Genomic DNA, 23,017 nt, shown 5'->3' with positions numbered 1-23,017 from the left:
GTCTCTGCAATGGGTTTCTGCACCTGAGTCCTGTTCAGTACAGGCCACTCGGCCCCGTGACACAAATAAAATGATTGAAAAACATGTTTTTACAAACTCAGTGTTGGACTTGGATCAGCAGGATAAGCTGATGTTTAAAGGCATTTGAGTCTCGCTGTATGAGAGTCCAGTTATTACTCAATATTTATGGATGATGTTCTTTCAGTGTTGCACTTTGTAGACGCTCCCTGAGCCTCACAGCCAGCTGCACATGGACCAGCTGACATTACCCAGCATTAGAGGCGGCTGTAAAAGATCAATGTTCCCATTTAAATGGTTTTAATTTGAATAAAACGATGTTGATTCATTCAATCCTGAATCGATGTTTAATATAAATGTATTTTGCCAGAATCTCAGGTTAAAGCTCACAAACTATTTCAACAAGCAGCAAACAGCTAAAACAGTAAATGAGAGCAGCTAAACACACAAAGATGGAAACACAGAGTGTGGATCGTTCACTCGACGGCACGTACACGGACACGCCGTCGGGGCTGAAAGTGGACAGCTCACAGATCCTGAAGCTGCAGGTTTCATCTGTCTCCAACCAAAACTGAGTGAACCAGTAGCAAAAGAAGATCCAAACTCTGCTTCACGTTTGATAAATGTGCTCATGAATTCTCTCTGACTTTGGCTGTTCCTGCCTGCACAGCTCTCTCTCTCTCAGTGTACTCCAAGAACAGCTTCAAACATCTGTTTCTGCATCATTCACTGTTTATTAGCCACCAGTCTGCTGTTGTGTTCAGTGCTGTCGGCCTCTGACAGTAAAGCCTCATTTCTGCTGTTCCATGGAAACTTTTTAAAATGATGACAGATTACAAACTCTCAGCTGTGTCTGTAATCAAACCTCTGTAACTTTGCTTCACTTCAGCAGCATCAGCTCATGTTCACATTCATGGTTTGCTTCAGTTTTTGATCGACTGCAGAATATTTTGAAGGTTATCTGCTATAAAAAGCCAGAAGAGGAAAATCTGCTTCATGTGTTTTCTGTTTGATCCTCAGTGACTTTGACACAAAGGCCTCTGCTGTGATGATCACACCTCTGATCAAGTCTCACAGTGTCACAACTGATAAATGATCAGAGTTAGAATATTTCTGACTGTCTGCTGTGTGCCGTGACCTTTAACCTGCTAAAGAGAGTCAGCTGTGGATTATTCATTGTTGTATCTGATACTTAGAACTGTGAGGAAGAAGCTACACAGTTAATCAGGGTCCCCTCTCTCTGAATCAGGAAAGGTGGGCAGGCCGCATGTGGGCCAGGGGTCATACGTTGAGTATCACTATTTGAAATGTGAACATTGTTCTGCTGCAGTCAATGGACTAAACCAGAGAAGAAGAAAACAGACTTTACCATGAAGATCCTCAGTGTGGATCAGTATAATATCAGCCTGATGTCTGCAGTTTAGTGTCAGCACAACTTTCACATCATATTCATCTCAGCACAACTAAAACATGCTGACTGACCTCAGAGTTTCAAGTTTACATCCTGGACTCTCCAGGAAACCACACAGATGCTTCACTCCTGGATCGTGCAGCTTGCTGTTGTAGCTCAGGTCCAGCTCTCTCAGATGGGAGGGGTTGGACTTCAGTGCTGCTGCCAGATAATCACAGCTGATCTCTGACAAACCATAGCCATTCAATCTGTATAAAGAATGAAAGATGTAAGTTTCTTAGACAAAGTGCTTGAAATCATTCAGTGTTTCATCATCTGTTCAGAGCTGAAGAAGGTTCAGAATGTAGAAGTTTAGAAAATGGAAACTCCAAACAGCTGAGGCCAACAGGAAGCAGCTTCAAACAAACACAACAAGAGAAAAAACTCTGAATGTTTCACATTAAAGTCATACATTTCTCATAAAAACAGGAAAAAGACTTGAAAAAGTCGTGTTTTTCCTTCCAGGAACCACATGGCTTCACTTTTAAAGGTGAAGTGTGACAGAAATGGACATATTGAAATCAATGATATCAAAGCTGGAATCAAATGAGTCCAAGTCTTCTGCTGATTCAGCATCACATTCATCTTTGCTCCTTGTTCTGCATCCCCACCATGAATATAAAGAGGCAAAACTCACATTCTCCAAAACTCTCTCTTTAAGCTTCGACAATAAAGGAAGATAATTTTATACAAGTCTTTGTTGTTTTCTTGTCACCCAAATGCCCGAGTGCTTAAACTTGTTATAGCTGGGTTTAAAAGGTGCTAAAATACACAAAACTCCCCAGTTGTCGTACAGATTGACTTTGCCTCGCTCTTCCCAAAATTTACTTTATATTTAGAAATTGTCCCAAATTCCTTAAGTATACATTAAGGTGACCTTGAGGCTCTTAAAGGCGCCTACAAATAAAATGTATTATTATTATTGTAAGTCTATCCAAAAGTTTGCGGAGGCTATTCGATGGGTTGGAAATAAATAAAATCATGTCGTCGGCATAAAGAGAGACTTCATGTTTGATACCCCCTCGATGTTTTCCCTCAACACACACACAAAAAAATTAAACGACATGAACGACAATCTAAATGGTCTTTTTCCTGTTTTACAATTAAACACATCACTGCTTGATGCTTTGTTGGAGGCAACGACTGTGAGAGGAAGGATTCTTCAAAAGTTGATTTCAACAGTGAATTCAGTCGGTCAGAAAACTTTATGAAAAAATCAGATGGATACCCGTCGGGGCAGCAGATTTTCCAGACTGCATGCTCCGTACGGCCGTTTCAATGTCAACATTAGAGACAGGTTCCTCCAGACTAGCGATCGCATCTTCTCCCAAGGAGGGAATATCAAAAAACTTCTTGAAATCATTGTGGATCAAAGGATAGTTTGGTTGTCTGTAGACCTTATTCCCTGGTCATTGTAGATCTCAAGGATAGTTGGTTAGCTGTTCTTAGTCGTAGCTGGTGAGCTGATAACTCGCCTGTTTTTTCTCCATGTTCATAAGCGTAGCTGCAACTTTGACTCAGCCTGTTTTGTAGATATGAGATTGTATTCAGTTTGTCATTGTAACCGCTGTGTACATAATACAGGCTCAGGAGATTGGCTGTACACAGCATGTAGTTTAGTAATTTCATCAGCTAACTGAGAGAAGCGCTCGGTCGCTATTTTATTCTGTTTGGCACAAAATGAAATTTTAGAGATTCCCAAATGACTGATGATGACATCTCTGGGGTCTGATTGATAGAAAATCTCTTTGAGACCTTTTGTAACTGACAAACTCTTCATCTGCTAACAACACTGAGTTGAATCTCCATGGCTGATAGTTGGAGCAGGCATCAGGAATACACATTGAAAAAACAAGAGGAGAAATCACCAGAGTCTTATAATCACATTCTGGAACTAAAGGGAGACGTTTTTCTATACAAATATATGTTTTATAGACATTAGAAAAAAAAGAGTATTGACGTGAAACAGTATTATGAATTCTCCATACATCAGCCAGCCCATAATTATCAAGAAAGATCTGAATGACGCATGGTGACTTTGGACTAAGTGTACTTTTGTGTGAACTGTGGTCCATAGCAGATAATGAGCAGTTTAGGTCTCCCTCAAAGATGATATTGTGTGATGACATATTGGGGAGGCGCGCAAAGACATTAGTGAAAAATCTGTGATCGTCCCAATTAGAGGCATAGATATTTGCTAAGATCAAAGGAGAACCATAAACTATATTTTTTGCAATATAAGTCGCACTTAAAATCCTGTAATTTTCTCATAAATCGACAGTGCGCCTTATGGATGAATTCTGGTTGTGCTTACTGACCTCGAACCGATTTTATGTGCTACACGGCGCTCAGAAACCTTTCAAAAAATGTTTTGGTACGACTTTGCTAAGCTACGAGGCCGCACCGCTTGATGGATTGTTGGAGCATTACTGCTACCGAGGAGCCTCGCGGAGTGATGCGTACTCTGCTTCAACGTAATATTACTGTACTGAGTGTGTATAAGGACCATAAATGGCACCTGTAAGAGACACGGTTACAAAGAGGGTTTCAAACTCCAGGCTGTCAGTCCCGCAGTAGAACCTGGGAACAGAGCAGCTGCTTGTTATTATGCTCAGCGTCTGTTAGTTTACATTTTGACTGCACGATTGTGAGCTTTTTGTTATGCACAAAAACAACATTGTTTCCTTTTATTTATGGAGCATTATTATTTAATAAATGCTGATCATTTATTTCTGAGTAATTGTTTCATGTACATCTACGCTGTATGTTACTAAATGTGCCTGTGTGAGATTTGGGACACAGCTTTGACTAAGAACTCTCTTTTTGTTCGTACTTTAAAAATATCGAGATATATATCGTATGTCGCCATCCAGCTAAAGAATATCGAGATATAAATTTTGGGTCCTATCGCCCAGTCGTAATATTGCAATAGGTTGTCCATTAAACTCAAGCGGGACTTGGGCCCTGGCACGGCGTAGCCACACAATCCTGGTAGTAGTGACGCTCGGCTATGACGGCGTGCGGGTTACCAGCTGGCTTTCTCAGGATAGGGCTCCTGTGTGAGCAGTCGACAATAACGTCTTTATCCATACCCAGCACTTCACGTAGTAGCACGGATACGGCCGTGGAGGCGCTCGAGTCCAGGCCCTCTGGGATCCCTATGATGTGGATGTTAGCTCTCCGCTTCCTGCCTTCATCACATTTATCCTTCAGGTCGGACAGCTCCTCCTTCATACTCTCTACTGTAGACTGCAGGGTGGTCACCTCATCGCTCCACATTGACAGCCCATCCTCAGCTTCTTTCACTGTAACCTTTACTCCATCAACTTTGCCGCACGTCGCCGCCATGCTGTTAGCGATCTCATTTCTCAGTCCTTGCACGTCAGCCCTTATATTGTCAAAATCTTCTTTCAATGCATTTCTGAGTTCTTCTTTTAACAGCGTACTAATGTCCTCTTTAATGGATTGAAGAAGCTCCAATTTTAGAGCAGTAGGATCCACATCACGTGCGTCTGTTGAGTCTGCTCTTCAGCGGCCGTAGAGCTGGACGCTGCCCTTTGGCCATCATCGATACTCTCGCCCGAGATCGCACCGGGGCTAAAATATTCACCTGCTCAGCTGTTTTTGATCAGTTTGAGCCTGTGTGGTTTGATCAGGTGGAGGAACGATGTGATGCTATAAAGACTTCATCTTGTCCAAATGATGTTGTTCCAACACGTGTTTAAAAAGATTATAAAGGTTGTTGGTTCCGACATCTTAGCGATTTTTAACAGCAGTCTTAGTTCAGGTGTTGTACAGCCTGTTTTAAACATGCTGTTGTACAGCCTGTACTAAAAACCTGATCTGGATCCTCTGTCCACTCAAACTTCAGGCCTATTTCAAAGCTTCCCTTCCTGTCGAAGATTTTGTAAAAGATTATAATTATTCAGCTGCAATCTGTTGTAAAGGTTTCAGTCTGGTTTTAAAGCTCTTCACAGCACTGAAACTGCACTTTGAAAAGTTCTTAATGATCTTTTATCAGCCACTGATCAGGAGACTCGGCTGTGCTTTTGGATCTGACCGCTGCCTTTGACACTGTTGACCAGAGCATCTTGATCTCACCATTGGAGCATGGCGGCATCAAGGGTCAGCTGGTCCAGAAAGCTGCAGCTCGTCTTCTGACACAAGCTCAAAGACATTTATCGTCCCAACAACCATATATACGCTGGTCCCTCGCTGTAACACAGTTCACCTTTGGCGGCCTCGCTGTTTCGCTGATCTTTTTTCTGCAATTTTGCATGCTTTTGTTTTTTACAGCGCGTTGTGTTCTGCGTCCTGATTGGCTGTAGACCATTGTCAGCCAATCTCTTGCCATGTCTCCTGTACAGTACAGAATGTGTTCAAATTTACAGCAGTGTGATTCTGCAGTGCTGCACTGTATGTTTGTACGTTTTGTCCCCAACAAACAACAATGATGACGAGACGTTTTGCACTCGTGGTAGCAGCCAAAGGCAGAGGAAGATGCTGACCATCATCGTTTCAACAAGGAGGCAAAAAGGTTGTAACTATCCACAACAAGAACATCGTAAGGATGGAGTCAGCTTTGGCTTTGTGGATCAGTGACCGCAAGAAAAACATCGTGCTGGACACCAACATTATCTGCATAAAAACTCAAAAGCTTTATGAAACTTTACCTGACAGCGAGGAGCCCAGGCCTTGGACGAGTGCTCCCCACACAGAACCAAGCTCATTTAATGCCAGCAAAGGCTGATTTGACACATTTCAGAAACACTTTGCTTTCATTCTTTAATAATGAAATTATTTTTCTATGAAGGTTTGAACTTTGTTTAAACAAGAGAGAAAAGTGTGAAAATGTTCATGCCTGTCTGAGAAAAGTGCATAAAGTGTGCAGTGAGGGTTTAACTGCCTTAAAACTCCTATAATAATTGTAAAACATAAAGCTGCTACTTCATTCTGAGACTTATTTTTAGAACGTAACTCAATAAACGAGCGACCGTAGTAATGTATTGTGTTTATTTTGAAAACTCTCAACAGGATCTTCAGATTTATTTTGAAAGGTTTATCTGGAAAACACACAAACACATAACCAGGAAACAAAGAGCGTGATATGAAACGATAGACGTTTTCATATGGTCATCATATATACATTGTTCTATCGAACAGCCCCAGCTCCTGCTGTCAGTCTCTTTAGATCTGCTCTTAAAACACATTTGTATTCACTGGCTTTTAATACATCATGAGAGTTATTTGTTATTTGATGTGTGATATTAATGTTATGAGTTACTTTAATAGTTATTTTGGATTCTTCTACAGCACTGTGGTCAACGCTGCTGTTGTAATTAATGTGCTATAAACACATAAACAATCTGCAGTTAAACATCCAAAACTAAAGATGTGATCGTTGCCTTTAGAAAATGTGCTGATGCACAAGATATCAGCTCGTTTAAGGTGGAATTTGGCCGTGTTAGAAACATGTTGGAAGAAGTTTGAAGTTGAAACTGTGAAGCTGAGAGTGAAAGAGTTCCAGCGTCTGTCACAGGAAACTTTCTTATTTCCACACTGATGAAAGCATCAAGCTTTGATTTCCTGCTGCTTTTATTGAGTCACCCTGTGAAACTGAACCACAGCTGAACCAGCATCCCTGTACAGCAGACACTTACAGCGCTTGGCTGCTTCCATTGAACCCTCTGCACAGAGCTTCAGTTTCCTCTTCTGGTCCCAAAGTGCAGAACAACAAGGTTTCAAACAGCTTCGTTCCAGCAGCATCAGCCACAGACATGCAGAGAGAATCCTTTGGTTGTGTTGTGTGTTTGCATATCTGCTGTCTGTTTTGCTTTGTGAGGATGGATCATCTACTGCAGCTCCAGATAAACAAGCTGGACCTGAACCTGGTAGCTTCACTTAGAAGACACTTGTGACGGGAACGTGTGAGACGTTTTGTGCAGAAGAGTGTGGATTTATAGTGTGGGACGAGCTCTCCAAAGTCTTTGTGGTGATCCACATTCTGCATACTGCCTGTGAGAAGCTGCAGACATTTGTCCTCCAAATCCACTGAGCAGCTGCTCGTGGTGGTATTAGCTTCATGTGTGCGTGTTAGCATGAAGCCTCGGTCACACTCTGCTGTGGACACGGTCACGGACAGCTGGACGCCTGATGGACGAGTCGTCCTTCCTATTAAACTTCTTTGAACATGAGAAGAGCATGAGAAGCTCAGTGGACACTGTTCAGTGTTTTAACTCTCGCTTTCACTTCAGCTTCACCAACAACAGCACAAGCAGAGCAGCCCACTGCCTGCATGGCTGGGACAGCGCCCCCTGGTGGCTGTAAACCACTACAACATGTAGACGGCAATCTGCAGGCTGGATGTAGCACCACCGCAGAGACGTGCTGCAGCTCTGTTTAGTTACCCAGCTGACAGCAGAGGCTGATCATCTTGGTGGTACAGGAGCATCAAGAACCCGGCGAGGAAATGAGCAGAAGGACTTTGGAGCCTGTTGGATTGAAGCTTTCACAGAGACGTGTTTGACTGGACACCACCAGGACAGACTTTTAATGCCAGGATTTGGATGAGCTTTCTGTCTTTATGTTCACAAATGATGCTGTAACTCTGTGACTGTCCTGGAACTGTCAGCAGTGTGGTTACGTCCTTTTGACCTGAGTTTCCACAGCTCTTATAACAGCAGTGTACGCTTCAGTCTGTATGGACCTGTTTCTGTAGCTGCCACCATCATTCTACATGTTTGTACATCAGCTTATCAAATCCTGTCTGCTGTCTTCATTTATTACTCTTCACCTGCTTCACTGTCACTGTGTGGGCGGAGCTGCCTGAACCCCGCCCACACAGTGACAGCTCCTCTCTGGAGCTAAACTTCTGCTTCATCTCCGCCTCTTTTCTTCATCCTCCACCTCTCTTTTCTCTTCTTCAGTGTTCTGCAGCCACGGAGCCTCACAGCTGTTAGCACGCCCATACCTGAGCAGCTAGCATTACCCAACATGCCGTGCAGCAGTGTCAGTTTGTAGATGTGCAAGAATTTCTGCTCCAAACTGTTTCACAGATTGCTGTGTGCCGTGACCTTTGACCTGCTAAAGACAGTAAGCTGTGGATGATTCATTGTTGTGTCTGATACTTAGAACAGTGAGGAAGACGCTACACAGTTAATCAGGGTCCCCTCTCTCTGAATTAGGAAAGGTGGGCAGGCCACGTGTGGGCCGCGGGCCATACGTTGAGTATCACTGTTTGAAATGTGAACATTGTTCTGCTGCAGTCAATGGACTAAACCAGAGAAGAGGAAAACAGACTTTACCATGAAGATCCTCAGTGTGGATCAGTATAATATCAGCCTGATGTCTGCAGTTTAGTGTCAGCACAACTTTCACATCATATTCATCTCAGCACAACTAAAATATGCTGACTGACCTCAGAGTTTCAAGTTTACATCCTGGACTCTCCAGGAAACCACACAGATGCTTCACTCCTGAATCCTGCAGCTTGTTCTTAGTCGAAGACCAGTAGTCATTTATCAGGTCCAGCTCTCTCAGATGGGAGGGGTTGGACTTTAGTGCTGCTGCCAGATAATCACAGCTAATCCCTGACATACCACAGTGTTCCAATCTGTATAAAGAATGAAAGATGTAAGTTTATTAGACAAAGTGCTTGAAATCATTCAGTGTTTCATCATCTGTTCAGAGCTGAAGAAGGTTCAGAATGTAGAAGTTTAGAAAATGGAAACTCCAAACAGCTGAAGCCAACAGGAAGCAGCTTCAAACAAACACAACAAGAGAAAAAACTCTGAATGTTTCACATTAAAGTCATACATTTCTCATAAAAAGAGGAAAAAGACTTGAAAAAGTCGTGTTTTTCCTTCCAGGAACCACATGGCTTCACTTTTAAAGGTGAAGTGTGAAAGAAATGCACATATTGAAATCAATGATATCAAAGCTGGAATAAAATGAGTCCAAGTCTTCTGCTGATTCAGCATCACATTCATCTTTTCTCCTTGTTCTGCATCCCCACCATAAATAAAGGTGAAGTGTGAAAGAAATGGACATATACTCTGGGAGCGTCTACAAAGTGCAACACTGAAAGAACATCACACACTCATTTGCTTCCAGCACTTTCACACAAACATCTACTGTCATTATTGTCACCAACTCTGTGGATACTTTATTGCAAATTCAAATGGGATTCAAATTGTCAGACAAAAGAGGGTTATGAGGAAATATGATGAACTGTTGTGTATTAGCAGCAAGTCATTGAATCATTTTCCTCAGAAACCAAACAAAATGATTGACAAACATGTTTTTACAAACTCAGTGTTGAACTTGGATCAGCAGGATAAGCTGATGTTTAAAGGCATTTGAGTCTCGCTGTATGAGAGTCCAGTTATTACTCAATATTTATGGATGATGTTCTTTCAGTGTTGCACTTTGTAGACGCTCCCTGAGCCTCACAGCCAGCTGCACATGGACCAGCTGACATTACCCAGCATTAGAGGCGGGTGTAAAAAATCAATGTTCCCATTTAAATGGTTTTAATTTGAATAAAACGATGTTGATTCATTCAATCCTGAATTGATGTTTAATATAAATGTATTTTTCCAGAATCTCAGGTTAAAGCTCACAAACTATTTCAACAAGTAGCAAACAGCTAAAACAGTAAATGAAAGCAGCTAAACACACAAAGATGGAAACACAGAGCGTGGATCGTTCACTCGACGGCACGTACAAGGACACGCCGTCAGGGCTGAAAGTGGACTCCTGAAGCTGCAGGTTTCATCTGTCTCCAACCAAAACTGAGTGAACCAGCAGCAAAAGAAGATCCAAACTCTGCTTTGATAAATATGCTCATGAATTCTCTCTGACTTTGGCTGTTCCTGCCTGCACAGCTCTCTCTCTCAGTGTACTCCAAGAACAGCTTCAAACATCTGTTTCTGCATCATTCACTGTTTATTAGCCATCAGTCTGCTGTTGTGTTCAGTGTTGTCGGCCTCTGACAGTAAAGCCTCATTTCTGCTGTTCCATGGAAACTTTTTAAAATGATGACAGATTACAAACTCTCAGCTGTGTCTGTAATCAAACCTCTGTAACTTTGCTTCACTTCAGCAGCATCAGCTCATGTTCACATGTTGATTCATGGTTTGCTTCAGTTTTTGATCGACTGCAGAATATTTTGAAGGTTATCTGCTATAAAAAGCCAGAAGAGGAAAATCTGCTTCATGTGTTTCTGTTTGATCCTCAGTGACTTTGACAAAAGGCCTCTGCTGTGATGATCACACCTCTGATCAAGTCTCACAGTGTCACAAGTGATAAATGATCAGAGTTAGAATATTTCTGACTGTCTGCTGTGTGCCGTGACCTTTGACCTGCTAAAGACAGTCTGTGGATTATTCATTGTTGTGTCTGATACTTAGAACTGTGAGGAAGAATGCTACACAGTTAATCAGGGTCCCCTCAATCTGAATCAGGAAAGGTGGTAAGGCCGCGTGTGGGCCGCGGGCCATACGTTGAGTATCACTGTTTGAAATGGGAACATTGTTCAGCTGCAGTCAATGGACTAAACCAGAGAAGAAGAAAACAGACTTTACCATGAAGATCCTCAGTGTGGATCAGTATAATATCAGCCTGATGTCTGCAGTTTAGTGTCAGCACAACTTTCACATCATATTCATCTCAGCACAACTAAAACATGCTGACTGACCTCAGAGTTTCAAGTTTACATCCTGGACTCTCCAGGAAACCACACAGATGCTTCACTCCTGGATCCTGTAGGTTGTTGTTGTTACTCAGGTCCAGCTTACTGAGATGGGAGGGGTTGGACTTCAGTGCTGCTGCCAGATAATCACAGCTGATCTCTGACAAAACACAGCGCTCCAATCTGTATAAAGAATGAAAGATGTAAGTTTCTTAGACAAAGTGCTTGAAATCATTCAGTGTTTCATCATCTGTTCAGAGCTGAAGAAGGTTCAGAATGTAGAAGTTTAGAAAATGGAAACTTCAAACAGCTGAAGCCAACAGGAAGCAGCTTCAAACAAACACAACAAGAGAAAAAAAAACTCTGAATGTTTCACATTAAAGTCGTACATTTCTCATAAAAACAGGAAAAAGACTTGAAAAAGTCGTGTTTTTCCTTCCAGGAACCACATGGCTTCACTTTTAAAGGTGAAGTGTGACAGAAATGGACACATTGAAATCAATGATATCAATGCTGGAATCAAATGTGTCCAAATCTTCTGCTGATTCAGCATCACATTCATCTTTGCTCCTTGTTCTGCATCCCCACCATAAATATAAAGAGGCAAAACTCACATTTTCCAAAATCCTCATTAAGCTTTGACAATAAAGGAAGATAGTTTTATACAAGTCTTTGTGGTTTTGTGTCACCCAGATGCCTGAGTACTTAAACTTGTTATAGCTGGTTTTAAAAGGGACTAAAATACATAAAACTCCCCAGTTGTCGTACAGATAGACTTTGCCTTGCTCTTCCCAAAATTCACTTTATCCAGAAATTGTCCCAAATTCCTTAAGTATGCATTAAGGTGACCTTGAGGCTCTTAAAGGCGCCTATAAATAAAATGTATTATTATTATTGTAAGTCTATCCAAAAGTTTGCGGAGGCTATTCGATGGGTTGGAAATAAATAAAATCATGTCGTCGGCATAAAGAGAGACTTCATGTTCGATACCCCCTCGATGTTTTCCCTCAACACCAACACATTTTCTCAGAGCAACAGCTAGCGGTTCAATAGCAAAAAGGAGACAGAGGGCATCCCTGTCCTGGGGGACAGATTATTGTTAGTCCGCACGGCTGTTAGAGGGGAGCAATACAATACTTTTATCCAAGATACAAAATTAAAGCCACATTTTTTAAGCGTATAAAAAAAATCCCATCTCACCCGATCCAACGCCTTTTCTGCATCAAGCCAAATTACAGTTTTCAATGTATCACCTTTATCATGGGTATAAATTATATTTAATAGAGCTCTAATGTTAAAAAAAGAGTGCCTAATAAAGCCCGTCGTGTCTGGTGAAATAATGGAGGACAAATACTTGTGTAAGCAACGGGCCAACACTTGAGCCAGGATCTTGGTGTCTGTGTTGAACAAAGATATTAAACAACATGAACGACAATCTAAATGGCCTTTTTCCTGTCTTACAATTAAACACATCACTGCTTGATGCATTGTTGGAGGCAACGACTGTGAGAGGAAGGATTCTTCAAAAGTTGATTTTAACAGTGAAATCAGTCGGTCAGAAAACTTTATGAAAAAATCAGATGGATACCCGTCGGGGCAGCAGATTTTCCAGACTGCATGCTCCGTACGGCCGTTTCAATGTCAACATTAGAGACAGGTTCCTCCAGACTAGCGATTGCATCTTTTCCCAAGGAGGGAATATCAAAAAACTTATTGAAATCATTGTAGATCTCAAGGATAGTTTGGTTGTCTGTAGACCTTATTCCCTGGTCATTGTAGATCTCAAGGATAGTTGGTTAGCTGTTCTTAGTCGTAGCTGGTGAGCTGATAACTTGCCTGTTTTTTCTCCATGTTCATAAGCGTAGCTGCAACTTTGACTCAGCCTGTTTTGTAGATATGAGATTGTATTCAGTTTGTCATTGTAGCCACTGTGTATATAATACAGGCTCAGGAGAGTGGCTGTACACAGCATGTAGTTTAGTAATTTCATCAGCTAACTCAGAGAGGTGCTCGGTCGCTATTTTATTCTGTTTGGCACAAAATGAAATTATTTGGCCTCTCAGATGCTTTTAGATATTCCCAAATGACTGATGATGACATCTCTGGGGTCTGATTGATAGAAAAAAATCTCTTTGAGACCTTTTGTAACTGACAAACTCTTCATCTGCTAACAACACTGAGTTGAATCTCCATGGCTGATAGTTGGAGCAGGCATCAGGAATACACATTGAAAAAACAAGAGGAGAAATCACCAGAGTCTTATAACCACATTCTGGAACTAAAGGGAGACGTTTTTCTATACAAATATATGTTTTATAGACATTAGAAAAAAAAGAGTATTGACGTGAAGCAGGATTATGAATTCTCCATACATCAGCCAGCCCATAATTATCAAGAAAGATCTGAATGACGCATGGTGACTCTGGACTAAGTGTACTTTTGTGTGAACTGTGGTCCATAGCAGATAATGAGCAGTTTAGGTCTCCCTCAAAGATGATATTGTGTGATGACATATTGGGGAGGCGCGCAAGGACATTAGTGAAAAATCTGTGATCGTCCCAATTAGAGGCATAGATATTTGCTAAGATCAAAGGAGAACCATAAACTATATTTTTTGCAATATAAGTCGCACTTAAAATCCTGTAATTTTCTCATAAATCGACAGTGCGCCTTATGGATGAATTCTGGTTGTGCTTACTGACCTCGAACCGATTTTATGTGCTACACGGCGCTCAGAAACCTTTCAAAAAATGTTTTGGTACGACTTTGCTAAGCGACACGGTTACAAAGAGGGTTTCAAACTCCAGGCTGTCAGTCCCGCAGTAGAACTTGGGAACAGAGCAGCTGCTTGTTATTATGCTCAGCGTCTGTTAGTTTACATTTTGACTGCACAATTGTGAGCTTTTTGTTATGCACAAAAACAACATTGTTTTCTTTTATTTATGGAGCATTATTATTTAATAAATGCTGATCATTTATTTCTGAGTAATTGTTTCATGTACATCTACGCTGTATGTTACTAAATGTGCCTGTGTGAGATTTGGGACACAGCTTTGACTAAGAACTCTCTTTTTGTTCGTACTTTCTGGCATTAAAAATATCGAAATATATATCGTATATCGCCATCCAGCTAAAGAATATCGAGATATGAATTTTGGGTCATATCGCCCAGTCGTAATATTGCAATAGGTTGTCCGTTAAACTCAAGCGGGGCTTGGGCCCTGGCACGGCGTAGCCACACAATCCTGGTAGTAGTGACACTCTGCTATGACGGCGTGCGGGTTACCAGCTGGCTTTCTCAGGATAGGGCTCCTGTGTGAGCAGTCGACAATAACGTCTTTATCCATACCCAGCACTTCACGTAGTAGCATGGATACGGCCGTGGAGGAGCTCGAGTCCAGGCCCTCTGGGATTCCTATGATGTGGATGTTAGCTCTCCGCTTCCTGCCTTCATCACATTTATCCTTCAGGTCAGACAGCTCCTCCTTCATACTCCCTACTGTAGACTGCAGGGTGGTCACCTCATCGCTACACATTGACAGCCCATCCTCAGCTTCTTTCACTGTAACCTTTACTCTATCAACTTCGCTGCACGTCGCCGCCATGCTGTTAGCGATCTCATTTCTCAGTCCTTGCACGTCAGCCCTTATATTGTCAAAATCTTCTTTCAATGCATTTCTGAGTTCTTCTTTTAACAGCGTACTAATGTCCTCTTTAATGGATTGAAGAAGCTCCAATTTTAGAGCAGTAGGATCCACATCACGTGCGTCTGTTGAGTCTGCTCTTCAGCGGCCGTAGAGCTGGACGCTGCCCTTTGGCCATCATCGATACTCTCGCCCGAGATCGCACCGTGGTTAAAATATTCACCTGCTCAGCTGTTTTTGATCAGTTTGAGCCTGTGTGGTTTGATCAGGTGGAGGAACAATGTGATGCTATAAAGACATCATCTTGTCCAAATGATGTTGTTCCAACACGTGTTTAAAAAGATTTTAAAGGTTGTTGGTTCTGACATCTTAGCGATTTTTAACAGCAGTCTTAGTTCAGGTGTTGTACAGCCTGTTTTAAACATGCTGTTGTACAGCCTGTACTAAAAAACCTGATCTGGATCCTCTGTCTGCTCAAACTTCAGGCCTATTTCAAAGCTTCCCTTCCTGTCGAAGATTTTGTAAAAGATTATAATTGTTCAGCTGCAATCTGTTGTAAAGGTTTCAGTCTGGTTTTAAAGCTCTTCACAGCACTGAAACTGCACTTTGAAAAGTTCTTAATGATCTTTTATCAGCCACTGATCAGGAGACTCGGCTGTGCTTTTGGATCTGACCGCTGCCTTTGACACTGTTGACCACAGCATCTTGATCTCACCATTGGAGCATGGCGGCATCTAAGGTCAGCTGGTCCAGAAAGCTGCAGCTCGTCTTCTGACACAAGCTCAAAGACATTTATTGTCCCAACAACCATATATACGCTGGTCCCTCGCTGTAACACAGTTCACCTTTGGCGGCCTCGCTGTTTTGCTGATCTTTTTTGTGCAATTTTGCATGTTTTTGTTTTTTACAGCGCATTGTGTTCTGCGTCCTGATTGGCTGTAGACCATTGTCAGTCAATCTCATGCCGTGTCTCCTGTACAGTACAGAATGTGTTCAAATTTACAGCAGTTTGACTCTGCAGTGCTGCACTGTATGTTTGTACGTTTTGTCGCCAATAAACAACAATGATGACGAGACGTTTTGCACTCGTGGTAGCAGCCAAAGGCAGAGGAAGATGCTGACCATCATAGTTTCAACAAGGAGGCAAAAAGGTTGTAACTGTCCACAACAAGAACATCGTAAGGATGGAGTCAGCTTTGGCTTTGTGGATCAGTGACCGCAGGAAAAAGAACATCGTGCTGGACACCAACATTATCTGCATAAAAACTCAAAAGCTTTATGAAACGTGGACGAGTGCTCCCCACACAGAACCAAGCTCATTTAATGCCAGCAAAGGCTGATTTGACACATTTCAGAAACACTTTGCTTTCATTCTTTAATAATGAAATTATTTTTCTATGAAGGTTTGAACTTTGTTTAAACAAGAGAGAAAAGTGTGAAAAAGTTTCATGCCTGTCTGAGAAAAGTGTATAAAGTGTGCAGTGAGGGTTTAACTGCCTTAAAACTTCTATAATAATTGTAAAACATAAAGCTGCTACTTCATTGTGAGACTTATTTTTAGAACGTAACTCAATATACGAGCGACCGCAGTAATGTATTGTGTTTATTTTGAAAACTCTCAAAAGGATTGTTACGTCCCCCCGAAGGGGTTTAGGCATGCGAGTGAGGGGACCAGTAGCAAATGAGTCCAGAACAGAATGAAAGGGAAACAGACAGGTGTCTTTATAATAGATAATCTTAACAAAAAGAGCCGGCAACGCCGTTTTACCAATAACACTTGGAAAAAGGGAAAAAGGTTGCAACAACAAAGAACACAACAACCAAACAAAAACTCCACACCACGAGTAGGCACTTGCAGGGGCCCACAAGCTCACCCTGTCACTAACAGCAGCTGGCTTTACTGCTACCAAGGCCCACAAGCCCACACTACTCACGTAAAGCAGCTATACTGTTTCCACAACTCCACACTTCAGGCAGGATAACTACACCCCAAGAGGACAAAGCAGAGACACCAGAGAACACCCCACGTGGGAACACCAGAGAAAAACCACCCTGCTCACATCCCCAGCTTAAAAAGCCTCAGAGGTGATTGCTGACTTCAGATTTATTTTGAAAGGTTTATCTGGAAAACACACAAACACATAACCAGGAAACAAAGAGCGTGATATGAAACGATAGACGTTTTCATATGGTCATCATATATACATCGTTCTATCGAACAGCCCAAGCTCCTGCTGTCAGTCTCTGTAAATCTGCTCTTAAAACACATTTGTATTCACTGGCTTTTAATACAGCATGAGAGTTATTTGATATTTGATGTGTGATATTAATATTATCAGTTATTTTACTCGTTATTTTGGATTCTTGTACAGCACTGTGGTCAACGCTGCTGTTGTAATTAATGTGCTATAAACACGTAAACAATCTGCAGTTAAACATCCAAAACTAAAGATGTGATCGCTGCCTTTAGAAAATGTGCTGATGCACAAGATATCAGCTCCATTAAGGTGGGATGTGGCCGTGTTAGAAAGATGTTGGAAGAAGTTTGAAGCTGAAACTGTGAATCTTAGAGTGAAAGAGCTCCAGCGTCTGTCACAGGAAACTTTCTTATTTCCACACTGATGACAGCATCAAGCTTTGATTTCCTGCTGCTTTTATTGAGTCACCCTGTGAAACTGAGCCACAGCTGAACCAGCATCCCTGTACAGCAGACACTTACAGCGCTTGGCTGCTTCCATTGAACCCTCTGCACAGAGCTTCAGTTTCCTCTTCTGGTCCCAAAGTGCAGAACAACAAGGTTTCAAACAGCTTCGTTCCAGCAGCATCAGCCACAGACATGCAGAGAGAATCCTTTGGTTGTGTTGTGTGTTTGCATATCTGCTGTCTTTGTTGCTTTGTGAGGATGGATCATCTACTGCAGCTCCAGATAAACAAGCTGGACCTGAACCTGGTAGCTTCACTTAGAAGACACTTGTGACAGGAACGTGTGAGACGTTTTGTGCAGACAAGTGTGGATTTATAGTGTGGGACGAGCTCTCCAAAGTCTTTGTGGAGATCCACATTCTGCATACTGCCTTTGAGAAGCTGCAGACATTTGTCCTCCAAATCCACTGAGCAGCTGCTCGTGGTGGTATCAGCTTCATGTGTGCATGTTAGCATGAATCCTCGGTCACACTCTGCTGTGGACACGGTCACGGACAGCTGGACGCCTGATGGACGAGTCGTCCTTCCTGTTATACTTCTTTGAGCATGAGAATAGCATGAGAAGCTCAGTGGACACTGTTCAGTGTTTTAACTCTCGCTTTCACTTCAGCTTCACCAACAACAGCACAAGCAGAGCAGCCCACTGCCTGCATGGCTGGGACAGCGCCCCCTGGTGACTGTAAACCACTACAACATGTAGACGGCCGTCTGCAGGCTGGATGTAGCACCACTGCAGGGACGTGCTGCAGCTCTGTTTAGTTACCCAGCTGACAGCAGAGGCTGTAGTTTACTGTTACCAACATGGAAAACTGAAGCTTCATAAGCTGGAGCTACAGAGCTTGAGAACACAGGAGAGTGAGAGGCCAGAATGATGTGGGAGGAAAATTCAAGAGCCTGTTTGAAAAGAGACACATGTGGATGCTGTGCCAGTCTGTGGTCTGTCAGAAGTCAGCTGAGTCACACTGCAAGAAGCTGCAGGATCTCAGAGGAGGAGATTTGGAAGTGTTTGTGGGACAAACTGGACTCAAAGAAAGGAGATGTTTGTGAAGTCTTTGGTGGAGGTGAGCAGTGTGAAGCAGAACACATGCAGATGAATCAGGAGGGAACAAACTGAGTGGGCGGAGCTGCCTGAGCCCCACCCACACAGACACAGCTCCTCTCTGGAGCTAAACTTCTGCTTCATCTCCACCTCTTTTTTTCATCCTCCACCTCTCTTTTCTCTTCTTCAGTGTTCTGCAGCCACGGAGCCTCACAGCTGTTAGCACGCCCATACCTGAGCAGCTAGCATTACCCAGCATGCCGTGCAGCAGTGTCAGTTTTTAGTAAGGAAGAATTAGTGCAAGAATTCCTGCTCCAAACTGTTTCACAGAGTGCTGTGTGCTGTGACCTTTGACCTGCTAAAGACAGTCAGCTGTGGATTATTCATTGTTGTGTCTGATACTTAGAACTGTAAGGAAGAATGCTACACAGTTAATCAGGGTCCCCTCTCTCTGAATTAGGAAAGGTGGGCAGGCCGCGTGTGGGCCGCGGGCCATACGTTGAGTATCACTGTTTGAAATGTGAACATTGTTCTGCTGCAGTCAATGGACTAAACCAGAGAAGAAGAAAACAGACTTTACCACGAAGATCCTCAGTGTGGGTCAGTATAATATCAGCCTGATGTCTGCAGTTTAGTGTCAGCACAACTTTCACATCATATTCATCTCAGCACAACTAAAAAAGCTGACTGACCTCAGAGTTTCAAATCGACATCGTGGATTCTCCAGAAAACCACACAGATGCTTCACTCCTGAATCCTGCAGGTTGCTGTAGGTTCCACTCAGGTCCACCTCTGTGGGATACGAGGGGCTGGACTTCAGTGCTGCTGCCAGATAATTAAGGCCAATATCTGACAAACCACAGCCCTTCAATCTGTATAAAGAATGAAAGATGTAAGTTTATTAGACAAAGTGCTTTAAATCATTCAGTGTTTCATCATCTGTTCAGAGCTGAAGAAGGTTCAGAATGTAGAAGTTTAGAAAATGGAAACTCCAAACAGCTGAAGCCACGTGTTTTTCCTTCCAGGAACCACATGGCTTCACTTTCTTTTAAAGGTGAAGTGTGAAAGAAATGGACATATTTGAAGTCCAACACCTTTTTCCAGTCACATTATTAAAGCAGACAAACTACAAGCTCATTTTCATTCCAACAAGTCATCTTCTGACCTGGACTAACAACACTGATCTCTATGTGCAGCTGGCTGTGAGACCAGTGCTCAGGGAGCGTCTACAAAGTGCAACACTGAAAGAACATCACACACTCATTTGCTTCCAGCACTTTCACACAAACATCGACTGTCATTATTGTCACCAAACTCTGTGGATCCTTTATTGCAAATTCAAATGGGATTCAAATGGTCAGACAAAAGAGGGTTATGAGGAAATATGATGAAATGTTGTGTATTAGCAGCAAGTTATTGAATCATTTTCCTCAGAAACCAAACAAAATGATTGACAAACATGTTTTTACAAACTCAGTGTTGGACTTGGATCAGCAGGATAAGCTGATGTTTAAAGGCATTTGAGTCTCGCTGTATGACAGTCCAGTTATTACTCAATATTTATGGATGATGTTCTTTCAGTGTTGCACTTTGTAGACGCTCCCTGAGCCTCACAGCCAGCTGCACATGGACCAGCTGACATTACCCAGCATTAGAGGCGGCTGTAAAAAAATATTGTTCCCATTTAAATGGTTTTAATTTGAATAAAACGATGTTGATTCATTCAATCCTGAATCGATGTTTAATATAAATGTATTTTGCCAGAATCTCAGGTTAAAGCTCACAAACTATTTCAACTAGCAGCAAACAGCTAAAACAGTAAATGAGAGCAGCTAAACACACAAAGATGGAAACACAGAGCGTGGATCGTTCACTCGACGGCACGTACACAGACACGCCGTCGGGGCTGAAAGTGGACAGCTCACAAATCCTGAAGCTTTAGGTTTCATCTGTCTCCAACCAAAACTGAGTGAACCAGCAGCAAAAGAAGATCCAAACTACGCTTCACGTTTGATAAATATGCTCATTAATTCTCTCAGACTTTGGCTGTTCCTGTCTGCACAGCTCTCTCTCAGTGTACTCCAAGAACAGCTTCAAACATCTGTTTCTGCATCATTCACTGTTTATTAGCCACCAGTCTGCTGTTGTGTTCAGTGCTGTCGGCCTCTGACAGTAAAGCCTCATTTCTGCTGTTCCATGGAAACTTTTTAAAATGATGACAGATTACAAACTCTCAGCTGTGTCTGTAATCAAACCTATGTAACTTTGCTTCACTTCAGCAGCATCAGCTCATGTTCACATGTTGATTCATGGTTTGCTTCAGTTTTTTGATCGACTACAGAATATTTTGAAGGTTATCTGCTATGAAAAGCCAGAAGAGGAAAATCTGCTTCATGTGTTTCTGTTTGATCCTCAGTGACTTTGACACAAAGGCCTCTGCTGTGATGATCACACCTCTGATCAAGTCTCACAGTGTCACAACTTATAAATGATCAGAGCTAGAATATTTCTGACTGTCTGCTGTGTGCCGTGACCTTTGATCTGCTAAAGACAGTCAGCTGTGGATTATTCATTGTTGTGTCTGATACTTAGAACTGTGAGGAAGAAGCTACACAGTTAATCAGGGTCCCCTCTCTCTGAATTAGGAAAGGTGGGCAGGCCACGCATGGGCCGCGGGTCATACGTTGAGTATCACTGTTTGAAATGTGAACATTGTTCTGCTGCAGTCAATGGACTAAACCAGAGAAGAAGAAAACAGACTTTACCATGAAGATCCTCAGTGTGGATCAGTATAATATCAGCCTGATGTCTGCAGTTTAGTGTCAGCACAACTTTCACATCATATTTATCTCAGCACAACTAAAACATGCTGACTGACCTCAGAGTTTCAAGTTTACATCCTGGACTCTCCAGGAAACCACACAGATACTTCACTATTGAATACTGCAGGTTGTTGTTGTTACTCAGGTCCAGCTCTTTCAGATGGGAGGGGTTGGACTTCAGTGCTGCTGTCAGATAATCACAGCTGATCTCTGACAAACCACAGCTCCACAATCTGCATAAAGAATGAAAGATGTAAGTTTATTAGACAAAGTGCTTGAAATCATTCAGTGTTTCATCATCTGTTCAGAGCTGAAGTAGGTTCAGAATGTAGAAGTTTAGAAAATGGAAACTCCAAACAGCTGAAGCCAACAGGAAGCAGCTTCAAACAAACACAACAAGAGAAAAAACTCTGAATGTTTCACATTAAAGTCGTACATTTCTCATACAAACAGGAAAAAGACTTGAAAAAGTCGTTTTTTTCTTTCCAGGAACCACATGACTTCACTTATAAAGGTGAAGTGTGACAGAAATGAACATATTTGACGTCCAACACCTTTGTCCAGTCACAAATTTTAAAGCAAACAAACTACAAGCTCATTTTCATTCCAACAAGTCTTCTGACCTGGACTAACAACACTGGTCTTTCTGTTCAGCTGGCTGTGAGACCAGTGCTCAGGGAGCGTCTACAAAGTGCAACACTGAAAGAACATCACACACTCATTTGCTTCCAGCACTTTCACACAAACATCTACTGTCATTATTGTCACCAAACTCTGTGGATCCTTTATTGCAAATTCAAATGGTCAGACAAAAGAGGGTTATGAGGAAATATGATGAAATGTTGTGTATTAGCAGCAAGTTATTGAATCATTTTCCTCAGAAACCAAACAAAATGATTGACAAACATGTTTTTACAAACTCAGTGTTGGACTTGGATCAGCAGGATAAGCTGATGTTTAAAGGCATTTGAATCTCGCTGTATGAGAGTCCAGTTATTACTCAATAAATATGGATGATGTTCTTTCAGTGTTGCACTTTGTAGACGCTCCCTGAGCCTCACAGCCAGCTTCACGTGGACCAGCTGACATTACCCAGCATTAGAGGCGGGTGTAAAAAATCAATGTTCCCATTTAAATGGTTTTAATTTGAATGAAACGATGTTGATTCATTCAATCCTGAATCAATGTTTAATATAAATGTATTTTTCCAGAACTCAGGTTAAAGCTCACAAACTATTTCAACAAGCAGCAAACAGCTAAAATGGTAAATGGGAGCAGCTAAATACACAAAGATGGAAACACAGAGCGTGGATCGTTCACTCGACGGCACGAACACGGACACCCCGTCTGGGCTGAAAGTGGACAGCCCACAGATCCTGAAGCTGCAGGTTTAATCTGTCTCCAACCAAAACTGAGTGAACCAGCAGCAAAAAAAGATCCAAACTCTGCTTCACGTTTGATAAATATGCTCATTAATTCTCTCAGACTTTGGCTGTTGTGCAGATCAGGGAAATATTTTACTGCTACTATTCATAACCATCATTATTACCATTACATTAATTATCATTTCATCAAAGCATTTATTCAATAGATCACACATACTTTTAGTTAAGATTATTACACACACCACTGAGAGCTTCTGTCTGGGAA

The 23,017-nt window shown here is 42.1% G+C and overlaps 1 protein-coding gene and 1 long non-coding RNA gene across 2 annotated transcripts in view; both read right to left on the bottom strand.

Moving 5' to 3' along the window:
- The window catches only part of LOC148096455 (uncharacterized), a 147,335-nt gene that overhangs the window by 5,286 nt on the left and 119,032 nt on the right, over window positions 1-23,017 (bottom strand). The gene's annotated exons all lie outside the window — the stretch shown is intronic.
- LOC148096464 (ribonuclease inhibitor-like) lies at window positions 1,482-20,572 on the bottom strand. The gene is made up of 5 exons (XM_087835770.1): window positions 20,547-20,572; window positions 19,238-19,417; window positions 11,166-11,342; window positions 8,886-9,080; window positions 1,482-1,677 (listed from the first exon to the last, which is right to left on the bottom strand). Exons 1-5 carry the CDS (start codon window positions 20,570-20,572, stop codon window positions 1,482-1,484), a joined length of 774 nt encoding a protein of 257 aa, XP_087691896.1.

Source organism: Neolamprologus brichardi, chromosome 23 (genome assembly GCF_056152115.1).
Source record: "Neolamprologus brichardi isolate AB-2024 chromosome 23, ASM5615211v1, whole genome shotgun sequence".
Taxonomy (NCBI): domain Eukaryota; kingdom Metazoa; phylum Chordata; class Actinopteri; order Cichliformes; family Cichlidae; genus Neolamprologus; species Neolamprologus brichardi.
The sequence above is the reverse complement of the archived record's forward strand: the minus strand, read 5'-3'. Positions and strand labels throughout refer to the sequence as shown.